This window comes from Delphinapterus leucas, chromosome 5 (genome assembly GCF_059928025.1).
Source record: "Delphinapterus leucas isolate spDelLeu-1000000601 "Yukka" chromosome 5, BTC_Dleu_Yukka2, whole genome shotgun sequence".
Classification (NCBI taxonomy): Eukaryota; Metazoa; Chordata; class Mammalia; order Artiodactyla; family Monodontidae; genus Delphinapterus; species Delphinapterus leucas.
Genome location: NC_143133.1, coordinates 92,586,443 through 92,608,155, shown reverse-complemented (window position 1 = coordinate 92,608,155; position 21,713 = coordinate 92,586,443). Strand labels below are relative to the sequence as shown.

At 41.7% G+C, this 21,713-nt stretch overlaps 1 protein-coding gene and 1 pseudogene across 1 annotated transcript in view; one reads left to right on the top strand and one right to left on the bottom strand.

Moving 5' to 3' along the window:
- The window catches only part of FRAS1 (Fraser extracellular matrix complex subunit 1), a 466,514-nt gene that overhangs the window by 216,246 nt on the left and 228,555 nt on the right, over window positions 1-21,713 (bottom strand). Inside the window, exon 15 of the mRNA XM_022599506.3 lies at window positions 6,033-6,176. Coding sequence (XP_022455214.2) covers window positions 6,033-6,176 — 144 coding nt within the window. The remainder of the gene's footprint in view (window positions 1-6,032; window positions 6,177-21,713) is intronic.
- Window positions 11,541-13,279, top strand: LOC111187598 (LIM/homeobox protein Lhx2 pseudogene; annotated as a pseudogene).

Genomic DNA, 21,713 nt, shown 5'->3' with positions numbered 1-21,713 from the left:
GCCACGACCATTTCAGTGGAGTCATCAGACAGAGTGAAAGTGAAGGCCATGATTATAAACTGTTCCTTTAAAGGCTCCTGGCTGTGAATGCAAGGGTATAGAGGTGAAATAACTAGAAAAATAGTACAGATGAACCTATTTCCAGGGCAGGAATAGAGAGTAGAGAACAGACGTGTGGACACAGAATGGGAAAGGGAGGGTGGGATGAATTGGGAGATTAGGTTTGACATAAATACACTACCATGTGTAAAATAGATAGCTGTATAGCTCAGGGAGCTCAGCTCCGTGCTCTGTGATGACCTAGATGGGTGGGATGGCGGGGGCGGAGAGAGGTCTGAGAGGGAGGGGATATATGTATACATACAGCTGATTCACTTCATTGGACACCAGAAACTAGCACAACGTTGTAAAGCAATTATACTCCAATTAAAACAAAAGTGGGGGGAGGGGTTAAGGGGATGTATTGTCTCTCCAATACTGTAAAAGCCCAAAGCAAATACAGACCCTGGGAAAGGTTTTTAAAAAGAGAAGAGGTAGAATAATTGTTGAAAGCGTATCTAGGAGAAAAAAGGGGAGTTACATTCAAAAGTACAGATGGAGAGATTAGACTTGAACAGAACAGAGAAAGTCCTCCTTTTCTGAGTAGAAAAGGGAGGTGAGGGTGAATGCAGCTGCAGGTAAGTCTATGACTCAATCTATTCCATGCTCACTGGCTAAATTCTTTAAAAACAAGCAAAACAAACTTCTTCTCACTATCAGAGAATCAGTGTTTCAGGAATAGAGAACTACTGAGATTTATTCTGTCTGTTCTCTCAATCCACCTACACCATACTAACCTCCTGAAAAAGATTTCAAGAACTTAAGAAAAAGGATGGCAACTGATGGGGCCAAATGTTCCACCCTGCATCCTAGAGGATTCAGCATCTCTCTAGAAGCACACATGTAAGGCAAGATAATCTTCAGTAAATGGACAAAGACAGTGGCCTTCATATCAGAGAAAAAGAAAATCATCCCCTCAACGCATAGCTGGAGCAAAGAAGCAAAAATGAATCTAAAAAGCGTTCTTCTCCAGAAGAACCCTCCAGAAACTTCTGAAGCTTCTATTCTAGAACTGACATATCCACAGAAGTGAATAATCTACAAGCCAAGTGGATTTTCCCAGAAATAAAGAATTGCAGAAATTTTTTAAAAATTGGAATTGCCCAACAATAAAAACATTACAGATTGAATGTTTTAGGATACACCTAAAGTAATACTTGGTGTATAATTTGTAAATTTAAATAAAATTATTAGGAAGATGTCATTTCTCCCCAAACTAGTCTATAACTTCAATACAATATTAATAAAACTTCCAGTTGAATTTTATTAGTAATTCAATAAACACTCTAAAGTTCATGAATAGTTAACTTTAAAAATGAAGATGAAAGAAAGGGAGAATTTTCCCAATCAGACATTGAGACATACTGCAAAGCAATAGAAATTAAGGGACAAAGCAAAACAAAGCAAAAAAATGTGATAGTGGTACAAGAACAGAAATTTGGATTACTCAAACAGCTCAGAGATAGACCTATGTCCATACGGAAATTTAATATCCAATAAGGATCAATGGAGAAGGTTAGATTGAATCACTAAATGATGCTGGGAAAACTGGATCATGAAATGGAGAAAAAAATCAAACTGGATCACTACTTAAACTTATATACAGAAGTAGACTCCAGATGGATCAACAACCTACATAAAGAAAAAACTGTGAAATTAATAGAATTTCTTCTATTAATTGCAGTGTAATTTCTTTGTGAACTTGAGCAGGGTGGGTCTTCTTAAACAAAAATTCGAAAGCAAAATGTTAAAGTGAAAAATGATGAATTAGAGATTTCTGTTCAACAAAGGGCACCACATTAAAGGTTAAAAGGTAACGAAATGGGAAAATGTTTGCATATTTATGACTGACAGAGTTAATATCTATAAGGTGCAAGGAATTCCATAAAATCAACAATAAAAAGGTAGCAAGGCCTGTGAAACAATGGGGAAAACATATCAAAAAGCAACTTATCAAAGAGGAAACACAAAAGTCCAAGAGGAGTTGAAGATATTCTCAAACTCATTAATAATCAGAAAAATGCAAATTAAAATAGGATGTCCTTGTATACCTATTGACCAGGAAAAAACCTGAAGTTTGATAATGTCAAATGGTGGCAAGGATGTAGAGATGAAAGAGCCCTTATGCTTGGGAGTGTAGATGCTGGTGAGCTACCTGGTACTACTTATCACATAAAGAAAATGAAGAGTCAACAATTAAAGAATAAATTAAAATTAAAAGAAAAAAAAAGAAACCAACAGTTCTGCTCTCAGGTTATCCATCCATCCCAGGGAACCTCCCACCCCGTTCATCAAAGGACATGTCGGAGGTTGTTCACCAGTGCTCCCTAGTGATGGTGTGCAGATGGAAGGAAGTGAGGGATCCCGTCCCTGGGACAGCAGATGGGAGAGCTGTAGGGGATGCAGACCAGGAAGGACTATGCAGCAGTGAGAAACAAAGGGCTAGATGATATAGCAACTGGGTGAATCTGAAAAACATACCGCTGAGTGAAGAAAGAACAACGTGAACTCTATGACATGGTATCATTTAAGAAAAACATACATATACGTATACTCGCTGAAAACAATACCAATTTTACATGAGCCCATAAAAACAAGAAGATAAAAAAAATTAAAATAGTTGCCTAGGTGAGGAAGGCAAATAGGTATAAAAGGAAGGAAAGAGAAAAAAAGGAGAGGGGGAAGGAAGAGAGCGAGAATGGCTAACAGAAACCTCTGAACTTGCTTTGATTTATTGTGTTAGCTAGAGTCAGAAAAGCCCTTCATAATAGCTCAAGTACTTACATGACTAAAGAATGAGGAGGTTTTGTGCTTTGAATTTCCCCAAGCCTTATATCTAATATTTGTAAAACTCAAAGCATGTACCACAGACAAACTTGGTGGTTGTAAATTCTTTCAGCCAGGGCATAGCACCATTTATAACAGGTTGTGCTGGATTTTTCTCAGCACTCAACTTTGAGATTTCTAAAGATATGGGTTGCTTGGTTATAAATTATTAAACCAACACCAGCTGGTCTTTATCTCGAATAGTACTAATCTGAATTGAAAGTAAGTCGGCATTATTAGCGTCTTAATTAACATTCCGATACCAATCAGCGACTCGGTTCACTGTTGCTTTAGAAAATATTTATATGAACCCTTCTGAAGGCATTTGATACAAACTTAGAGAACTCGAACAATTTTATGAAAAGTTTAAACTCCAGCCTTGTCTATCAAAAGGGCCACTGGTCAATGCCAATGGCATCACAAAGTCTTGTATCTGCTAAGCACATGGCAGGCGTTCAGTAATTCCCTATTGATCAATTGATTGGTTGGCTGACTAATGTCAACAATGGTCCATCCTCCTGTTTGAAAGTTCTCTTTCTGCTTTGTTTCAAAATGTATACAGATAGCATTTCAAATGTATACTCTCTCCCTAAGCCACCTGCTCAGTAGTCTTTTTTCAAAATTCTTCCAGTCTGCAGGGAGACCTGGCTTTCTTCACTCAGCCTCTCTGCCCAAGTAGACTCCCAACCCTCACCGCCTCAGGCTCACACTAACCATCCCTCCTTTTACATACATGCATCCCTAGCAAAAGTTGCTTTCTCATTCCAGATATTATCGTCTCGGTAGCAGGTCCGTGTCACCACTCCTTGTCAGGGACAGTAGCCAGCCTCCTTGGGGAGTTAAAGGGTAAATGCCTCAGGCCTTTAAGTTAGTGCAGATTTGACATCTGCTGACCTGTAGAGAATACATCTGGCTTAACTGAGCAGGAAAGTGATGTCGGCAGAAAAAGATTAAAATGCTCAGGGTGATGGCAGCCTGCCTTTCTCTCCTTGTTCTCTCCTGAATCCACACAAAAGCCACCTGTGACTTGTCCATATTGAGTGAGATTTCTCACACCAGCGATGCTGATGGATCCCTGCACAGCTTTAAGCAAGCAGCTGCCAGGGGGTATCTCTCTTCCCTAGGACAAGTGGATTTGTCAGGTCCCGAAGATCATCTCATTTGTGCTGTTGCCCTGCTCAGCAAACAAAATGAGGGCAATAACTCAAGAAAGTTTTATGGGCTACACATTTTTTATTGATTTAGTGGGCTCAGTTATTAAAAAAAAAGTCATCAGGCCTTTCAACAGGTATGGCCATCACGATAAACTGGATTCAAACCTTTCATTCACCGTCAGGTGCCTACCTGTGGGCCTGGGTCCACAGGGGTAGCCAGCTGATCTAAAGACTGACAGGAAGACAAGGAGGAAGGGCGAGAGGAGGATCAAGGGAGAGGAGAAGGAGAAGAGAGGGGAAAATGGGCAGAGGTGCATAAGGAGGTATCACATTACAGGGAGCAGTAGAGCAGCGACGAGGCAGTTAAGATCTAAACCCAGAAGACCTAGCCTGAACTCCAACTCTGCCCCTTATTAGTTACGTGACCTTAGGCAGGTTTCTTTTTTTGCGATACGCGGGCCTCTCACTGTTGTGGCCTCTCCCGTTGCGCGGAGCACAGGCTCCGGACGCGCAGGCTCAACGGCCACGGCTCACGGGCCCAGCCGCTCCGCGTCATGTGGGATCTTCCCGGACCGGGCACGAACCCGTGTCCCCTGCATCGGCAGGCGGACTCTCAACCACTGCACCACCAGGGAAGCCCCAGGCAGGTTTCTTAACCTCTCTGTTTCTTCATCTGAAAAATGAGGATGATAATATCTACCTCACGAAATTGTGAGGATTAAACACTAAATACTCACATAGCACCTACTCCGTGCCAGGCACTGTGCTCAATGCCTTGCATACGTTAACTCAGTCCTTGAAACAGCCTTCTGAGCTGGGTGTGTGTTAGCTTCCCATTGTTGCTGTAACAAATGACCACAAGCTCAGTGGCTTAAAACAACACAAATTTATTATCATAAAGCTTAAGAGGTCAGAGGTCCCAAAATCAAAGCATTGGCAGGACTGCATTCCTTCTGGAAGCTCTGGCAGGGGGGTACGGGATCCATTTCCTTGTCTTCTTCCAGGTTCTATAGGCTGCCTGCATGCTCATAGCCCATCCCTGGTATCACTCTGACCTCTGCTCCTGTTTCAGGTCTCCTTTTCTGACTCTGATCCTCCTGTCTCCCTCATATAAGGACCCCTGGGATTATGCTGGCCCACTCAGATAATCCAGGATAATCTCCCCCATCTCAAGATCCTTACCTTAATCACACCTACAAAGTCTCTTTTGTCATCTGAGGCAGTATATTCACAGATGCCCGTGACTAGGGACGTGGGCATCTCTGAGGAACCGTTATTCTGTGTACCACGGGTACTACTATTGCTCCCATTTTACAAATGGGAAGCTGACACAGGAATAGATTAAGTAACTTGCCCAAGGTCATGCTCCCCCCCGCCCCCGCCCCACAATACATTCCTGCCTCTCAATTGGTTCATGTTTAGAAAGCACCTGGGACAGTGCTCAGCACAGGAAGCACTATGCTGGGTTAACTCTTATTGTCTGTAATGGTTGTTAAAGGTAGAATAGACAATAACTGCTTCAGCTTTAATTCAGTGGCACCAACACCGAAGGCAGGTTGGCCCTTGGCTGGCCTAAGAGTGTCTTGTCCCCATGCATATTTGGAAGGCAGTCTGGTGTTGATGAAGAGTTTGGCATTTGGAGCAAGGAAGCCCCACTCCTCTCCCTCCAGCTGTGGGCCTGGAGCAAGCAGCCTGAGCCTCCTGGTCTTCAGATACAGGAGGAGGCTACAGAGAGCTCCCAACCTAACGAGTAGTTGCAGTCAAAGGTATTAATGGGGATTCTGCCAGTGGAAAAGAAACATGTTTCGTAAGCTGCTAAAACACCGTCAATCTTACCAGCATTTGCATATTTGTTGAGTAAAAGAAACACTGATTTTCGGTGCTATGATTTGAATGAAACAAGGGAGGCTGGAAAAGGAAAAATTGCTTTGGCCTGCAAAGCCGGACACTTACCACTGCAAGTCCCCTGCTTGTTGTAAAACCCGTCGCCACAGCTGCTCTCACAGCTGCCCTCTCTCAGCACTTGGAAGGGGTCTCTGCAGGCCAAGCAGTGCTTCTCTGTGGGACCCCAGCAGGCCACACAGGACTCGTGGCAGGCTGCAGGAACAAAAGACGGTAGAAAGGACTAGTTGCCATTCTTCTTCAAAGGCTTTAGAATTTACAACGAGGATTTTCACTCCTTCACTATGCACATACCTGCACCACAGGAGGAAAAAAACACCCCCCGCAAAAAAAAGAAAACCCTATTTCTGTTGGCCAGAAGTACAACTTCCATAAATTACTGCTAAGAGAATTGGAACAGGAAATCAAAGGTATTGAGTAATGGGAATCACAGGGAAGGGAATCATAATTTCTAGACAACTATGGTCTGTCTAACGAAATCAGATGGCCCTCCCTCACCTTGCCTTTTGTAACCACACAACAAAGTGTCAACTAGGTAATTGCTCTTAACCTCCAACACATGGAGAATCAGTTAAGGAGGGATGCCATGTACTCTAGTCCTTGATTAGACCTTGAAAGACCCGGTACTGCTTGATTTCTATTGCTCTTTCCCTCCCTTTCCATCTCTCCCCCTGCCCCCATCTCCATCCTTCTGTCCTCCCTCACAACTCTTAGAACTCAGCCTCTGGTCGTCCCCCGCCCCCAGTAGCATCTGCTCTAAACATATATCTTGAGGACTCACAAAGCCTGATTTTCTCTTCTACCTTAGGTTTCTAACTATATGTTGTTTCCAGACCAAAGTTGTTCCTTTAAGACTTGAACATTTCCCCCTCTTCCGGCATTTGATTTTTTTTTTTTATTATTACTATTCATGCTTGCTCTTCACCTTAGCAGGTCTATAAGGAGAGGCCTATTCTGAATGACTGAATATATTCAGATCTGGTAAACTGTCTGTATGGCTAACCCCACCCATGCTTCTGATTTTCAAAATGTTTGCTTCACAGTGGAACATAACCTGTTTTTCAGAGGTATTCATTCTGACCAGAATTGGCAGGGAGAATGATTTTGCTGGTCACAAGTGACTTGGGAACTATACCTAAGTAACTTGCTTAGGGATCCATGTGGAATCAGAAGAAAGGATGCCTGCATGGCATATCTCAAGATCCAATCCTCTCCTCTCAGCTCTAAACTGCACAGAAAGGCCTTCTTTTCAGACAACTTTTCTCCTCAACAAATTCAGAGATGATCGCAAATTGTGTTGTGCTATAGGAAGAGCTCTTCGATAAAGAATAACAGTAGTGGAAGTGGAAGGGACTGACTTTAGGAAGACCCTAAAGGATGAGATGCGGCCAGCCAAAGGGAGAGCCAGAGAGCAGCACAAACAAAGTTCTTGAGAAGGGAAGGCGCTTGGGGGCTCAAGGAACTGGAGGCTCTTCTTGTGACTGGACCTGGTGGACATAGCGGGGCACAGTGGGAAACAGAGGGCACAGTGGCCTGATTCATGGCTGGAGGGGTGGGCAGGGGCCCTATGAAACTCGACCTTGGAGACCATGGAAAGAAATTAGGATTTTTATCCTAACTGCAATGTGAGTCGTGAATGGGCTTAAATAGGATAGACACAAGCCGCGATTTAGATTTTTAAAAGCTCTCTCTGGATGCCATGTAGAGAGGGTTTAAGGACTTGCATGCCGGCAGGGAGATGAGTGTAGAGTTGACTGCTCTGGTCCAGGTAAGAGATGACAATGGCAGGTGAAAAGCAAAGACGGACAAAGTTTACTTATTTATTATCTGGTTCCCTTGCTAGACCATAACGTTCATGAGGGCAGAGTCCATGTCTCTTTTGTTAACTCTGCTAAACACACTTCTGGGTGCTCTACAAACTCCCCTTATATTTAACACCTTATTTACAAGTGGTTCATGAGAGGAATACTGTTTGTGTTGACATAAGCCACCAACACTACATTAAAACTAAATATGTGGATGCAAAGATCCCAGTAACAAATTCCACCCTGAATGCACATGAAATGTGTCTGTCATTCATTTATTCAACTACTCTTCCAATACTGATTACAATCACTATCTAAAGTGTCTATCAGTGTTAAGTGCCTCTGCCTTACTGAGGAAATGGAGTTGATTCGAAGCCATTACCTAAACAAACAAGCAAACAAACAAAAACCCAACTGCATTTCTAAGAAGACATGCCAGGCTAATCTGTCTATCAATGTTCGACAGAAGCACCTACCACATTGCGAGGCGCAGGGCTAGTCTGTGGGGCTTTCCCAGCTGCCACAGGTGAGCCAGGGTCCCGGGGAGTAAGTGCCCGAGGGGATGATGGGGAGTGAGGCAAAAAAGACAACAGGGGTCAGATCACCAGTATCAGGCAGGCAGGGGATTTCGTCCTGTAAAAGTTTTAATCAGGGCAGTGGAATTGATCAGTTTTGCTTTTTAGAGCATTTGACTGATACTCAGCTGCACTGGCAGTTAAAATAGTAAAAATACTTCCAAGCTGGTTGGTAAATGGCTGTCGTCCTGGCCCCCTCCCTGATGTTCTGGCTGCAGCCCTGGGAACGCTGGCAGACACCATGCTCCAACAACAAAAGGTCTGACACAGGACAGGGTCTCGGGTCTCCCCTCCTTCCAACCGATCTGATCTGTGCCATACTGCTTGTTAAATATTTTAAATATTACCCCTGGTGCTGCCAATCAGAATGGGGGTCAAAGGATGAGCAGGATAGAGGCTACAGACTTAGGGACGGCACTCAGACCCATCACAAATGGAGCCCTACTTGGCATTTCAGCTCTACCTTCTGCTACCTCCCCCTCATCTACACCAGTTCTAAGGAACAGGGTGCTCTAAGCATGCCATGTGACTGATCAAGGGTTCTGGATGCCCCGCCCAGGACTGACCCAGCCAGCAATGCCTCTGGCTCCTTCCACAGCCTCTGTAATCCTGTTTACACCTGAGAGGCCTCCTAAGTTGTCACTACTTCTGTGAAGCTTTGCTGAACTTGTCCAGGCAAAGTCAGTCACTCCTTCCTCTATGTTCCTGCAGCACTTTGTATGTGCCTCTCATGCTATTTATCCTACTGTACTAATGATTCAGATACACATCAATCCCATTCAATGGAATGTAATATCCTCCAAAACAGAAGCTATGTTTTAGTCATCTTAAACCCCCAGCATTCAGATTGCTGCCTGGTATAAAGTCAGTATTCATTAAATGCATGTTAAGTGAATGCACAGCAGATATTTTTTCATTGGTTATGGGGGATTCATCCTACCAGTTTTTACCTTCTGTATGGAAACAACTAAGCATGAGGTCAGAGTCTAAAGATATGATAAGATAGATACATTCAGAGCTGTAAAATTTACCTAATAAATACCGGAGTCCAGATCTGCTCATGATGACAAATATTTATGCTGCATCGACATTGAGTACCAAATGTGATGCTGGGCCTTCTCTTTTTTCCATCTCGAATAAAAGGCATGTTCCATGGCCGGGCAGGACAGCAGAAGGGATTTTTATTTCAACACAGGACTATGCTGAGCTGTCACTTCTTTTCTTTCCTTTTTTTTTTTTTTTTTGAGCTGTCATTTCTTATAATGACATACTCCCACTGTGTTTTGCAATTGATTTCGAATTTCTAACACTGAACATAGGCTACTGCAGATAATCTCTTCTTGCAGGCTTATTTTACATGAGGCTTTTATTACATTTGGGTTATTACGAAAAATAAAAGGTCAGTCCCTGACTTTTCACCATAATTTCTCTTAGTGATACATTTCAGCTCACCCAGAGTTCGAAGTGTATATTGTGAAAATTGCCACAGTAAGTTAAAACAGAGGACAAATAAGATAAAGCCATTGTCTTATCTCACATGCAGTAGATAATTTATTTAGGAAAGCCACTGATTTTTCTGGAGCATGACAAGACATGCGTTGGCTTGCTGAGCAATTTACTTCAAAATGAAAGGAATGAATTACTCTTCTTTTGGCAACTCTATATTGAAATCCTACTCTAAAAATAACAAACTTCTTTTCATACTTGATCATTTTGAAATAGAAGATTGCTATTAAAAAAATTTAACCTGTGCTACTCGAAGAATAAAATGTCGCCCTTTTCCAAGGAAGTGTTAAAAGCATTTCCTACGAACCACTTCTTATTTTCCAGGAAGCCTTCCCGGATCCCAGGCAATAGACACAGATTCCCATGGGCTTAGCCTTCAGTTCAAACTGAAGGAGCCTCAGATCCTTGCCTTTTCCATGGTCTTTTGGAATAAGTTTCCCTTCCATTACCAGGGAATTAGCACACTTGATCATCAGGCCCTTTTAGTCATCAGTGAGGCTGTAGTTCAGATTTCCAAACTGCCCAGTTTTCACTCTCAACTACACAAAGCAGCCCAAACTCAAGACACAAGCAAGCACATCATACACAAGGCAAATTCCTTCATTATCCATGTCGTGGCAACTGCTATCATTCATATCTCACAATGACTAGGAAGGACTTGCCAAGTTTTAAAGTATTATCAGGAGACAGTGAGTAAATTTCTAACAAGAAGCTCTTGTTGGATGAAAAAAATATCTATTTAAACTCAACTTCACTGTTCCTTGCTTTCCTAATCTGTAAAGTGGGAATAATAATATTTGTTGTACTTAACTCATGGGGATATGGCGAGATGACATATTTGAGAAAGCAGAGAATCTTGTATGTGATCATATGAGTGGCACACCCTATGAGACCTAACAAATCTTGTTTCAGGTGGCATCAAAAACAAAGAAATTATTTAGGGAGCAAATTAAAATGTAACGCAAGACAGAGGGGTAAGGATGAAAAAGACTGTGGGAAAGGAAGGTTCACTTAGAAAGGGAGTGAAGGGAAGTAACAGAATCAGCAGGAATTCTTCCAGCAGTTACGTAAAGGGGCTCCAGCCTTTCCCAGAGGCCTCACACTCTAGAGCTCTTTCCTTGTAATTGCTACAAAACATCAACAAAAGCCCTTTGGAAAGTGACTGTGAAGCACAAGGCCAAGCCGAGATGCTGGGCAGACTATGTTCCCCTCCCCTCATAATAGCCACACCTGAGACCAAGGCTAATAGCCTAAGAAGCACAGATGCCAGACAAATCTAAAAGTGAAGTGCATCTGAGTCATCATCATTTTTGATCCTTTTACTCCCATCTGTTTCTGTCCCCTACCAGGCTGGTCTCTGCCATCAACCTTCCTCCCTGGGCCAACAGAAACTTTTACACCTGACATTGGAATGCCTGGTCTCTACATGTTCTGAAAACCGGTATGTACTTGAGGGAGTTCATAATAGAAAAATAAAAACACATGAAAAACCCACGGAGCAGCTAAGCCCATGTGCCACAACTACTGAGCCTGCACTCCAAAGCCCATGAGCCACAACTACTGAGCCCGTGTGCCGCAACTACTGAAGCCCGCACACCTAGAGCCTGTGCTCCGCAACAAGAGAAGCCACCGCAATGAGAAGCCCGCACACCGCAACAAAGAGTAAGCCCCCACTCGCCACAACTAGAGAAAGCCCGCACGCAGCAACAAAGACCTAATGCGGCCAAAAATAAAAATAAGCTTATAAAAAACAACAACACATGAAAAACACCTTCAGCCTCATGAATAGGCGGAGATATACAAATTACACAAGAGAACAGCAACTAGATGCAATGGATTGGATATACATATAGCAACACGTATGCATCTTAATAACAGTGCTTAGTGAGGGAAACAAAGGAAAAGAATGGTTCATCCTTTGTAACAAATGTACCACTCTGGTGTAGGATGTTGATAATGGGGGAGGCTGAGCTTGTGTTGGGGCAGGGAGTATATGGGAAATCTCTGCACTTTCCTTTTAATTTTGCTGTGAACCTAAAATGGCTGTAAAATTTTTTAAGTCTTTAAAATTTAAAAAAAGGAGGCGAAGGAGCCGTGCCCCCGGCCCCGCCGGTCCCCCCCGCGATACTGTTCCACAGCCGGTCGGGCCCCAAGGTGCACAGGGTCATCAACGAGATGAACTGCAGGGCCAAGAGCGAGGCTCCCGCCATCAGCTCCGCCATCGACCGCGGCGACACGGAGACGACCATGCCGTCCATTAGGAGTGACCGTGCTGCGCTCTGCGCCAGTTGCAAGGTTAACATCTCCGACCGCTACTACCTACTGGTGGTGGACAAGCAGTGGCACATGCGCTGCCTCAAGTGCTGCGAGTGCAAGCTCAACCTGGAGTTGGAGCTCACCTGTTTCAGCAAGGATGGAAGCACCTACTGCAAGGAAGACTACTACAGGCGGTTCTCTGTGCAGCGCTGCGCCCGCTGCCACCTAGGCATCTCGGCCTCGCATATGGTGATGCGAGCTCGGGACTTGGTTTATCGCCTCAACTGCTTCACGTGCACTACGTGTAACAAGATGCTGACCACGGGTGACCACTTCCGCACGAAGGACAGACTGGTCTACCGCCGCTTGCACTTCGGGGTGCTGCTGCAGGGCGAGTACCCCGTGCACTTCAACCACGCCAACGTGGCCAAGAGCGCAGGGTTGGGTGCAGCGGGGGGCAACCCTTTGGGTCTTCCCTACTACAATAGCGTAGGCATGGTGCAGAAGGGGCGGCCGCGGAAGCGCAAGAGCCTCGGGCCCGGGGCGGACCCGGCGACCTACAACGCTGCATTTAGCTGGAACAAAAACGATGTGGAGCACCTGGACCGCGACCAGAGGTACCCGAGCAGCCGGAAGACGAAGTGCATGCGCAACTCCTTCAAGCACCAGCAGCTTCGGAACGTGAAGTCTTTGCCGTTAACCACAACCCTGATGCCAAGGACTAGAAGCAGCTCGCGCAAAAGACGGGCCTCACCAAGCGGGTCCTCCAGGTCTCGTCTCAGAACGCCCAGGCCAAGTTCAGGCGCAACTTCGTACGGCGGGAAAACACGGGCCTGGACAAGTCGACAGAGGCAGCGCTGCAGACGGGGACGCCATAGGGGTCGACCTCGGAGCTGTCCAAGGCCTCGCTCAGCCACCCCAGGATGCCCACCAACCTCACAGACCTGACCAGCCTCACAGACCATGACGTCCGCCTTAACTTCTGGGCCTGGCAACCTGGAGGACCACGAGCCTCACAGCCCCTCGCAAACGACTCTTAACCAACCTTTCCTAATGATTCTCGGCCCCTCGGCCCCGCCCCACAAGTGATTTAAAAAAAGAAATTATCTTTAGTTGAATTCCAAGTGTATTTTATTTTTTTTTACACGCATAAAATAAAGCACTTATTTGATTATGAATTACAGCTTGCCAAGGTTCGGAGTCAATTACAAAAAAAAAAAAAAAAAATCCAAACCGAAAAAAATAAAAACAACAGAGCTTTGGAGAAATAATATAACGTAACCTACTTACTTAAAAATACAAACACAAATGAAAAAGTCCACCTAATTTTTTAAGTCGTTACATTTTTGTTTGCTTTAGTTGATATAATTCCAAAAAGAAAAAATAGATAATGCAAGCCCAGTTAATATACATGTTATCTTTCAGGAATCGTCTAAAGAAAGATTTGTGGCAAAGATAATCACTAACGGTTGACTTTACTGGAAAAACTAATTTTGAAGTAGGTCACGAATTCCTCCAAAGCAGTAGATACACTTAAAAACATCCAACCCGTCAACTGCAAATCGAGTAACAGTGTTGATCCTGCAAAATTTTTTCACTGTCACTCTGAAGTAAACTAAGAAGAAACAGGAAAAGCGTCAGTGCCGTGAAATCTATAAATTGCTTTCAGGATTTATATTTTCCCATCCTTCTAAAAGTAGCATTTAATAAAACAAGCTGCTTCTTACTCAAATTCAATCATTATGGAAGAGATAATACCAAACCCAATTTGCTATTATTTCTTTACTGAGTTTTACGCACCTTTCAACCTTAGAACCAGAGTCTTGTTATCAGAAAAGGTATTTACCCATAAGCCCAATAAGTATTATGAATTTTTAAATTTTTGTCTTTTTTTAAACTTTCTTTTTTTTACTGTTTGGCCCAAGCAACTGGATGATGGTGCCGCTTATTTATTTATTCATTTATTATTGAATTTTTGAATTTTACTTTTTTATACAGCAGGTTATTAGTTATCCATTTTATACATATTAGTGTATACATGTCAATCCCAATCTCCCAATTCATCCCACCACCCCTGCCCGCCCCACCCCCCGCTGCTTTCCCCCCTTGGTGTCCATAGGTTTGTTCTCTACATCTGTGTCTCAACTTCTGCCCTGCAAACCGGTTCATCTGTATCATTTTCTAGGTTCCACATATATGCGTTAATATATGTGTAAATATATCTGTTTTTCTCTTTCTGACTTACTTCACTCTGTATGACAGTCTCTAGATCCATCCACGTCTCTACAAATGACTCAATTTCGTTCCTTTTTATGGTTGAGTAATATTCCATTGTATATATTCCATTGTATATATGTACCACATCTTCTTTATCCATTCGTCTGTCAATAGGCATTTAGGCTGCTTCCAAGACCTGGCTATTGTAAATAGTGCTGCAATGAACATCGGGGTGCATGTGTCTTTTTGAATTATGGCTTTCTCTGGGTATATGCCCAGTACTGGGATTGCTGGGTCATATGGTAATTCTAGTTTTAGTTTTTAAAGGAACCTCCATACTGTTCTCCATAGTGGTGTATCAATTTACATTCCCACCAACAGTGCAAGAGGCTTCCCTTTTCTCCACACCCTCTCCAGCATTTATTGTTTGTAAATTTTCTGATGATGCCCACTCTAACTGGTGTGAGGTGATACCTCATTGTAGTTTTGATTTGCATTTCTGTAATAATTAGTGATGTTGAGCATCCTTTCATGCGCTTCTTGGCCGTATGTATGTCTTCTTTGGAGAAATGTTTATTTAGGTCGTCTGCCCATTTTTGGATTGGGTTGTTTGTTTTTTTAATATTGAGCTGCATGAGCTGTTTATATATTCTGGAGATTAATCCTTTGTCCATTGATTCGTTTGTGAATATTTTCTCCCATTATGAGGGCTATCTTTTCATCTTGTTTGTAGTTTCCTTTGCTTTGCAAAAGCTTTTAAGTTTCATTAGGTCCCATTTGTTTATTTTTGTTTTTATTTCCGTTACTCTAGGAGGTGGATCAAAAAAGATCATGCTGTGATTTATGTCAAAGAGTGTTCTTCCTATATTTTCCTCTAAGAGTTTTATAGTGTCTGATCTTACATTTAGGTCTTTAATCAATTTTTAGTTTATTTTTGTGTATGGTGTTAGGGAGTTTTCTAATCTCATTCTTTTACATGTAGCTGTCCAGTTTTCCCAGAAGCACTTATTGAAGAGACTGTCTTTTCTCCATTGTATATCCTTGCCTCCTCTGTGATAGATTAGTTGACCATAGGTGCGTGGGTTTATCTCTGGGCTTTCTATCCTGTTCCATGGATCTATATTTCTGTTTCTGTGCCAGTACCATACTGTCTTGATTACTGTAGCTTTGTACTATAGTTTGAAGTTAGGGAGTCTGATTCCTTCAGCTCCATTTTTTTCCCTCAAGACTGCTTTGGCTATTCGGGGTCTTTTGTGTCTCCATACAAATTTTAAGAGTTTTTGTTCTAGTTCTGTAAAATAATGCCATTAGTAATTTGATAGGGATTGCATTGAATCTGTAGATTGCTTTGGGTAGTATAGTCATTTTCACAATGTTATTCTTCCAATCCAAGAACAAGGTATATCTATCCATCTGTTTCTATCATTTTTAATTTCTTTCATCAGTGTCTTATAGTTTTCTGCATACAGGTCTTTTGTCTCCCTAGGTAGGTTTATTCCTAGGTATTTTATTCTTTTTGTTGCAATGGTAAATGGGGGTGTTTCCATAATTTCTTTTTCAGATTTTTCATCATTAGTGTATAGGAATGCAAGCGATTTTTGTGCCTTAATTTTGCATCCTGCAACTTTACCAAATTCATTGATTAGTTCTAGTAGTTTTCTGGTGGCATCTTTAGGATGTTCTATGTATAGTACCATGTCATCTGCAAACAGTGACAGTTTTGTTTCTTCTTTTCCAATTTGTATTCCTTTTATTTCTTTTTCTCCTCTGATTGCCGTGGCTAGGACTTCCAAAACTATGTTGAATAACAGTGGCGAGAGCAGACAGCCTTGTCTTGCTCCTGATCTTAGAGGAAATGCTTTCAGTTTTTCACCATTGAGAATGATGTTTGCTGTGGGTTTGTCGTATATGGCCTTTATTATGTTGAGGTAGGTTGCCTCTATGCCCACTTTCTGGAGAGTTTTTATCATAAATGGGTGTTGAATTTCGTCAAAAGCTTTTTCTGCATCTATTGAGATGATCATATGGTTTTTATTCTTCAATTTGTTAATATGGTGTATCACATTGATTGATTTGCGTATATTGAAGAATCCTTGCATCCCTGAGATAAATCCCACTTGATCATGGTGTATATCCTTTTAATGTGTTGTTGGATTCTGTTTGCTAGTATTTTATTGAGGATTTTTGCACCTATATTCATCAGTGATATTGGTCTGTAATTTTCTTTTATTGCAGTATCTTTGTCTGGTCTTGGTATCAGGGTGATGGTGGCCTCACAGAATGAGGTTGGAAGTGTTCCTTCCTCTGCTGTTTTTTTGAAGAGTTTGAGAAGGACGGGTGTTAGCTCTTCTCTAAATGTTTGATAGAATTCTCCTGTGAAGCCATCTGATCCTGGACTTTTGTTTGTTGGAAGATTTTTAATCACAGTTTAAATTTCATTACTTGTGATTGGTCTTCATATTTTCTCTTTCTCCCTGGTTCAGTCTTGGAAGGTTATACCTTTCTAAGAATTTGTCCATTTCTTCCAGGTTGTCCATTTTATTGGCATAGAGTTGCTTATAGTAGTCTCTTAGGATGCTCTGTATATCTGTATAACTTTGTATATCTGTGGTGTCTGTTGTAACTTCTCCTTTTTCATTTCTGATTTTATTGATTTGAGTCCTCTCCCTCTTTTTCTTGATGAGTCTGGCTAATGGCCTGTCAATTTTGTTTATCTTCTCAAAGAACCAGCTTTTAGTTTTATTGATCTTTGCTACTGTTTTCTTTGTTTCTATTTCATTTACTTCTGCTCTGATCTTTATGATTTCTTTCCTTCTACTAACTTTGGGTTTTGTTTGTTCTTCTTTCTCTAGTTCATTTTGGTGTAAGGTTAGATTGTTTATTTGAGATTTTTCTTGTTCCTTGAGGTAGGCTTTTACTGTTATAAACTTCCCTCTTAGAACTGCTTTTGCTGCATCCCATAGGTTTTGTGTTGTCGTGTTTTCACTGTAATTTGTCTCTAGGTATTTTCTGATTTCCTCTTTGATTTCTTCAGTGATCTCTTGGTTATTTAGTAACATATTGTCTAGCCTCCATGTGTTTGTGTTTTTTTTCCCTGTAATTGATTTCTAATCTCATAGAGCTGTGGTCAGAAAAGATGCTTGATATGACTTCAATTGTCTTAAATTTACTGAGGCTTGATTTGTGACCCAAGATGTGATCTATCCTGGAGAATGTTCCATGTGCACTTGAGAAGAAAATGTAATCTGCTACTTTTGGATGGAATGTCCTATAAATATCAATTAAATCTATCTGGTCTACTGTGTCATTTAAAGCTTGTGTTTCCTTATTAATTTTCTGTTTGGATGATCTATCCATTGGTGTAAGTGAAGTGTTAAAGATCCCCACTACTACTGTGTTACTGTCAATTTCCTTTTTTATAGCTGTTAGCACTTGCCTTATGTATTGAGGCGCTCCTATGTTGGGTGCATATATATTTATAATTGTTATATCTTCTTGGATTGATCCCTTGATCATTATGTAGTGTCCTTCCTTGTCCCCTGTAACATTCTTTATTTTAAAGTCTATTTTATCTGATATGAGTATGGCTACTCCAGCTTTCCTTTGATTTCCATTTGCATAGAATATCTTTTTCCACCCCCTCACTTTCAATCTGTATGTGTCCCTAGGTCTGAAGTGGATCTCTTGTAGACAGCATATATATCAGTCTTGTTTTTGTATCCATTCAGCAAGTGTGTGCCTTTTGGTTGGAGCATTTAATCCATTCACATTTAAGGTAATTATAGATATGTATGTTACTATTACCATTTTCTTAATTGTTATGGGTTTGTTTTTGTAGGTCCTTTTCTTCTGTGTTTCCCACTTAGAGAAGTTCCTTTAGCAGTTGTTTGTAGAGCTGGTTTGGTGGTGCTGAATTCTCTTAGCTTTTGCTTGTCTGTAAAGCTTTTGATCTCTCCGTCAAATCTGAATGAGATCCTTGCTGGGTAATCTTGGTTGTAGGTTCTTCCCTTTCATCACTTTAAATATATCGTGCCACTCCCTTCTGGCTTGTAGAGTTTCTGCTGAGAAATCAGCTTTTAACCTTATGGGAGTTCCCTTGTATGTTATTTGTCATTTTTTGCTTGTTGCTCAATAATTTTTGTGCTTAATTTTTGTCAATTTGATTACTATGTGTCTCTGCATGTTTCTCCTTGGGTTTATCCTGCCTGGGACTCTCTGCACTTCCTGGACTTGGGTGGCTATTTCCTTTCCCATGTTTAGGGAAGTTTTCGACTATAATCTCTTCAAATATTTTTCTCAGGTCCTTTCTCTCTCTCTTCTCCTTCTGGGACCCCTATAATGCGAACGTTGTTGTGTTTAATGTTGTCCCATAGTTCTCTTAGGCTGTCTTCATTTCTTTTCATTCTCTTCTCTTTATTCTGCTCTGTGGTAGTTATTTTCACTATTGTATCTTCCAGGTCACTTATCCATTCTTCTGCCTCAGTTTTTCTGCTACTGATTCCTTCTCGTGTATTTTTCATTTCAGTTATTGTAATATTCATCTCTGTTTGTTTGTTCTTTAATTCTTCTAGGTCTTTGTTAAACATTTCTTGCACCTTCTCGATCTTTGCCTCCATTCTTTTTCCGAGGTCCTGGATCATCTTCACTATCATTATTCTGAATTCTTTTTCTGGAAGGTTGCCTATCTCCACTTCATTTAGTTGTTTTTCTGGGGTTTTATCTTGTTGCTTCATCTGGTACATAGCCCTCTGCCTTTTCATCGTGTCTATCTTTCTGTGAATGTGGTTTTTGTTCCACAGGCTGCAGGATTGTAGTTCTTCTTGCTTCTGCTATCTGCCCTCTGGTGGATGAGGCTATCTAAGAGGCTTGTGCAAGTTTCCTGATGGGAGCGACTGGTGGTGGGTAGAGCTGGCTGTGCTCTGGTGGGCAGATCTCAGTAAAACTGTAATCCACTTGACTGCTGATGGGTGGGGCTGGGTTCCTTCCCTGTCGGTTGTTTGGCCTGAGGCGACCCAACACTGGAGCCTACCTGGGCTCTTTGGTGGGGCTAATGGCTGATTCTGGGAGGGCTCGTGCCAAGGAATACTCCCCAGAACTTCTGCTGCCAGCGTTCATGTCCTCACAGTGAGACAGAGCCACCCCCCGCCTCTGCAGGAGACCCTCCAATACCAGCAGGTAGGTCTGGTTCAGTCTCCTATGGGGTCACTGCTCCTTCCCCTGGGTCCCAGTGTGCACACCACTTTGTGTGTGCCCTCCAAGAGTGGAGTCTCTGTTTCCCCCAATCCTGTCGAAGTCCTGCAATCAAATCCCAGTAGCCTTCAAAATCTGATTCTCTAGGAATTCCTTCTCCCATTGCTGGACCCCCAGGTTGGGAAGCCTGACGTGCGGCTCAGAACCTTCACTCCAGTGGGTGGACTTCTGTGGTATAAGTGCTGTCCAGTTTGTGAGTCACCACCCAGCAGTTATGGGATTTGATTTTATTGTGATTGTGCCCCTCCTACTGTCTCATTGTAGCTTCTCCTTCATCTTTGGATGTGGGCTGTCTTCTTTGGTGAGTTCCAGTGTCTTCCCGTCATTGATTGTTCAGCAGTTAGTTGTGATTCCGGTGCTCTCACAAGAGGGAGTGAGCACACGTCTTTCTTCTCAGCCATCTTGAACCAATCCACCCAAGTGCATTTTAAAATAGAGGCTTTGAGCAACTAGCTAACCACATTTTAGGATCTCACCTGGAAACTGAGGAAGAAAATAATTGCACCCCCGGCTGATACAGCAGTGTGGACTGGAATTACTTGAAAGATCTATCTGCAACACAGCATTTGTGTCACTGTACAGTTTTGTGGACTGAGCGAGGAAAAACAACAAATAATTTAAGTTGGTTAGAGCTTCTGTATTTTCTAAGACTGCCACGTGCCTTAGGAATACTGTTTTATCTCCATACTTTGGATGACTTGTTCGTTTTTCTCTCCCTCTTTTTCTCTCTGTATATTTATGACCAGAGCAAAAATGTAAAAAAAAAAAAAGTTTGTTACTTTGAATAGTCCTAAAAAGAAAAGAAAAAAATCAACCCCCTCCAACGGTCACTTTGTTGTTTTAGAATTTTAAGGTGGAAGTCTATTCAAATATCAGAAGTTGTAAAATCTAACCAGTAATAAAACCACTTATTGAAACTAAAAAACAAAAAAAAAGGGAAAAGAATGAAATATCCACCTAGTAATAGGTATGAATATTTAAAATACATGCATACAAAACAATAAGAGCACACACATACAACAAATCCACATTAAATTGCATTAGAATAGTTACTTAAGTGGGGAGCTGGGGAGAAAGGAAGTGGGAACAGGTTATGGGGACAAAAGGAGTAGACAGACAGGGAGATAGACAGATAGATAAGGAGAATAACCTGGCTCAGGCCAATGATGAAAGGGGGCCATGAACGGGTAAGTATGATTAATTCAACTTCCTTCATATAAATCCCCCAAATAAGTATTAATACATAAATAAATAAATAAACAAGATTACATTTTACATCAATCAAATTGACAAACGTAATGAGAATCGTAATACCTAGTGCTGACAAGGGTAGTAGGAGGTAGGCACCCTCATGTGTTTCTAGCAGGAGTGCAAATTACAGCTTCTTTAAAAGAGGGTAATATGTTAATATGTGTCAAAAGCTTAAATATGTGCCTATATACACTTAGGGCCAGCAATTACATGTCTAAGAATTTACCCTAATCAAACATATTTACCACAATTTCTATTAAAAATGTTTACATCATGGTTATTTATGATCATGGAAAAATGTGGAAGAAATGTCAAACAGAGGATTGGCTAAATGAATTATTGCACAGCCACAGATGGAAAGTTATACAACAGCTTTAAAAAGATGTTGTAGAAGGATAATAAATAGCATGGGGAAAACAGGCAATAAAACTATATATGCAGTGTGATTTTACTTTTGAAAAATAAATGCATCTATATGTGTCTGTGTGCACAACACACACACACACACACACACACACACACTACATAAATTAGGAAGACATTCACCAAAATACCAACAGCCATGATTTGGGAGAGCTTGAGTCAGGGATTTTCACTGATTTTATGCGCCTTGAATTTTACTGACTTTATTAGATGAATTCATCCGGTACTTAGGGGAAAAAATTTCTAAAGGAGAAAAAAAAAAGCCTATAGTCCTGTTCCCTAAGGCAGGTGCTGGGAAAATAGCTAGTTAATCTATTAACCACATTTGTGATACAGCTGAATGATTTGCTTGTCTTGGTGACATATTTGAATTTTTAGCAGGGTCTTCTGTAGACAGAGAGCTTGAACCGAAGGAATGACTTCCCAGCTGATGGAGGCTTTGGCAGGTC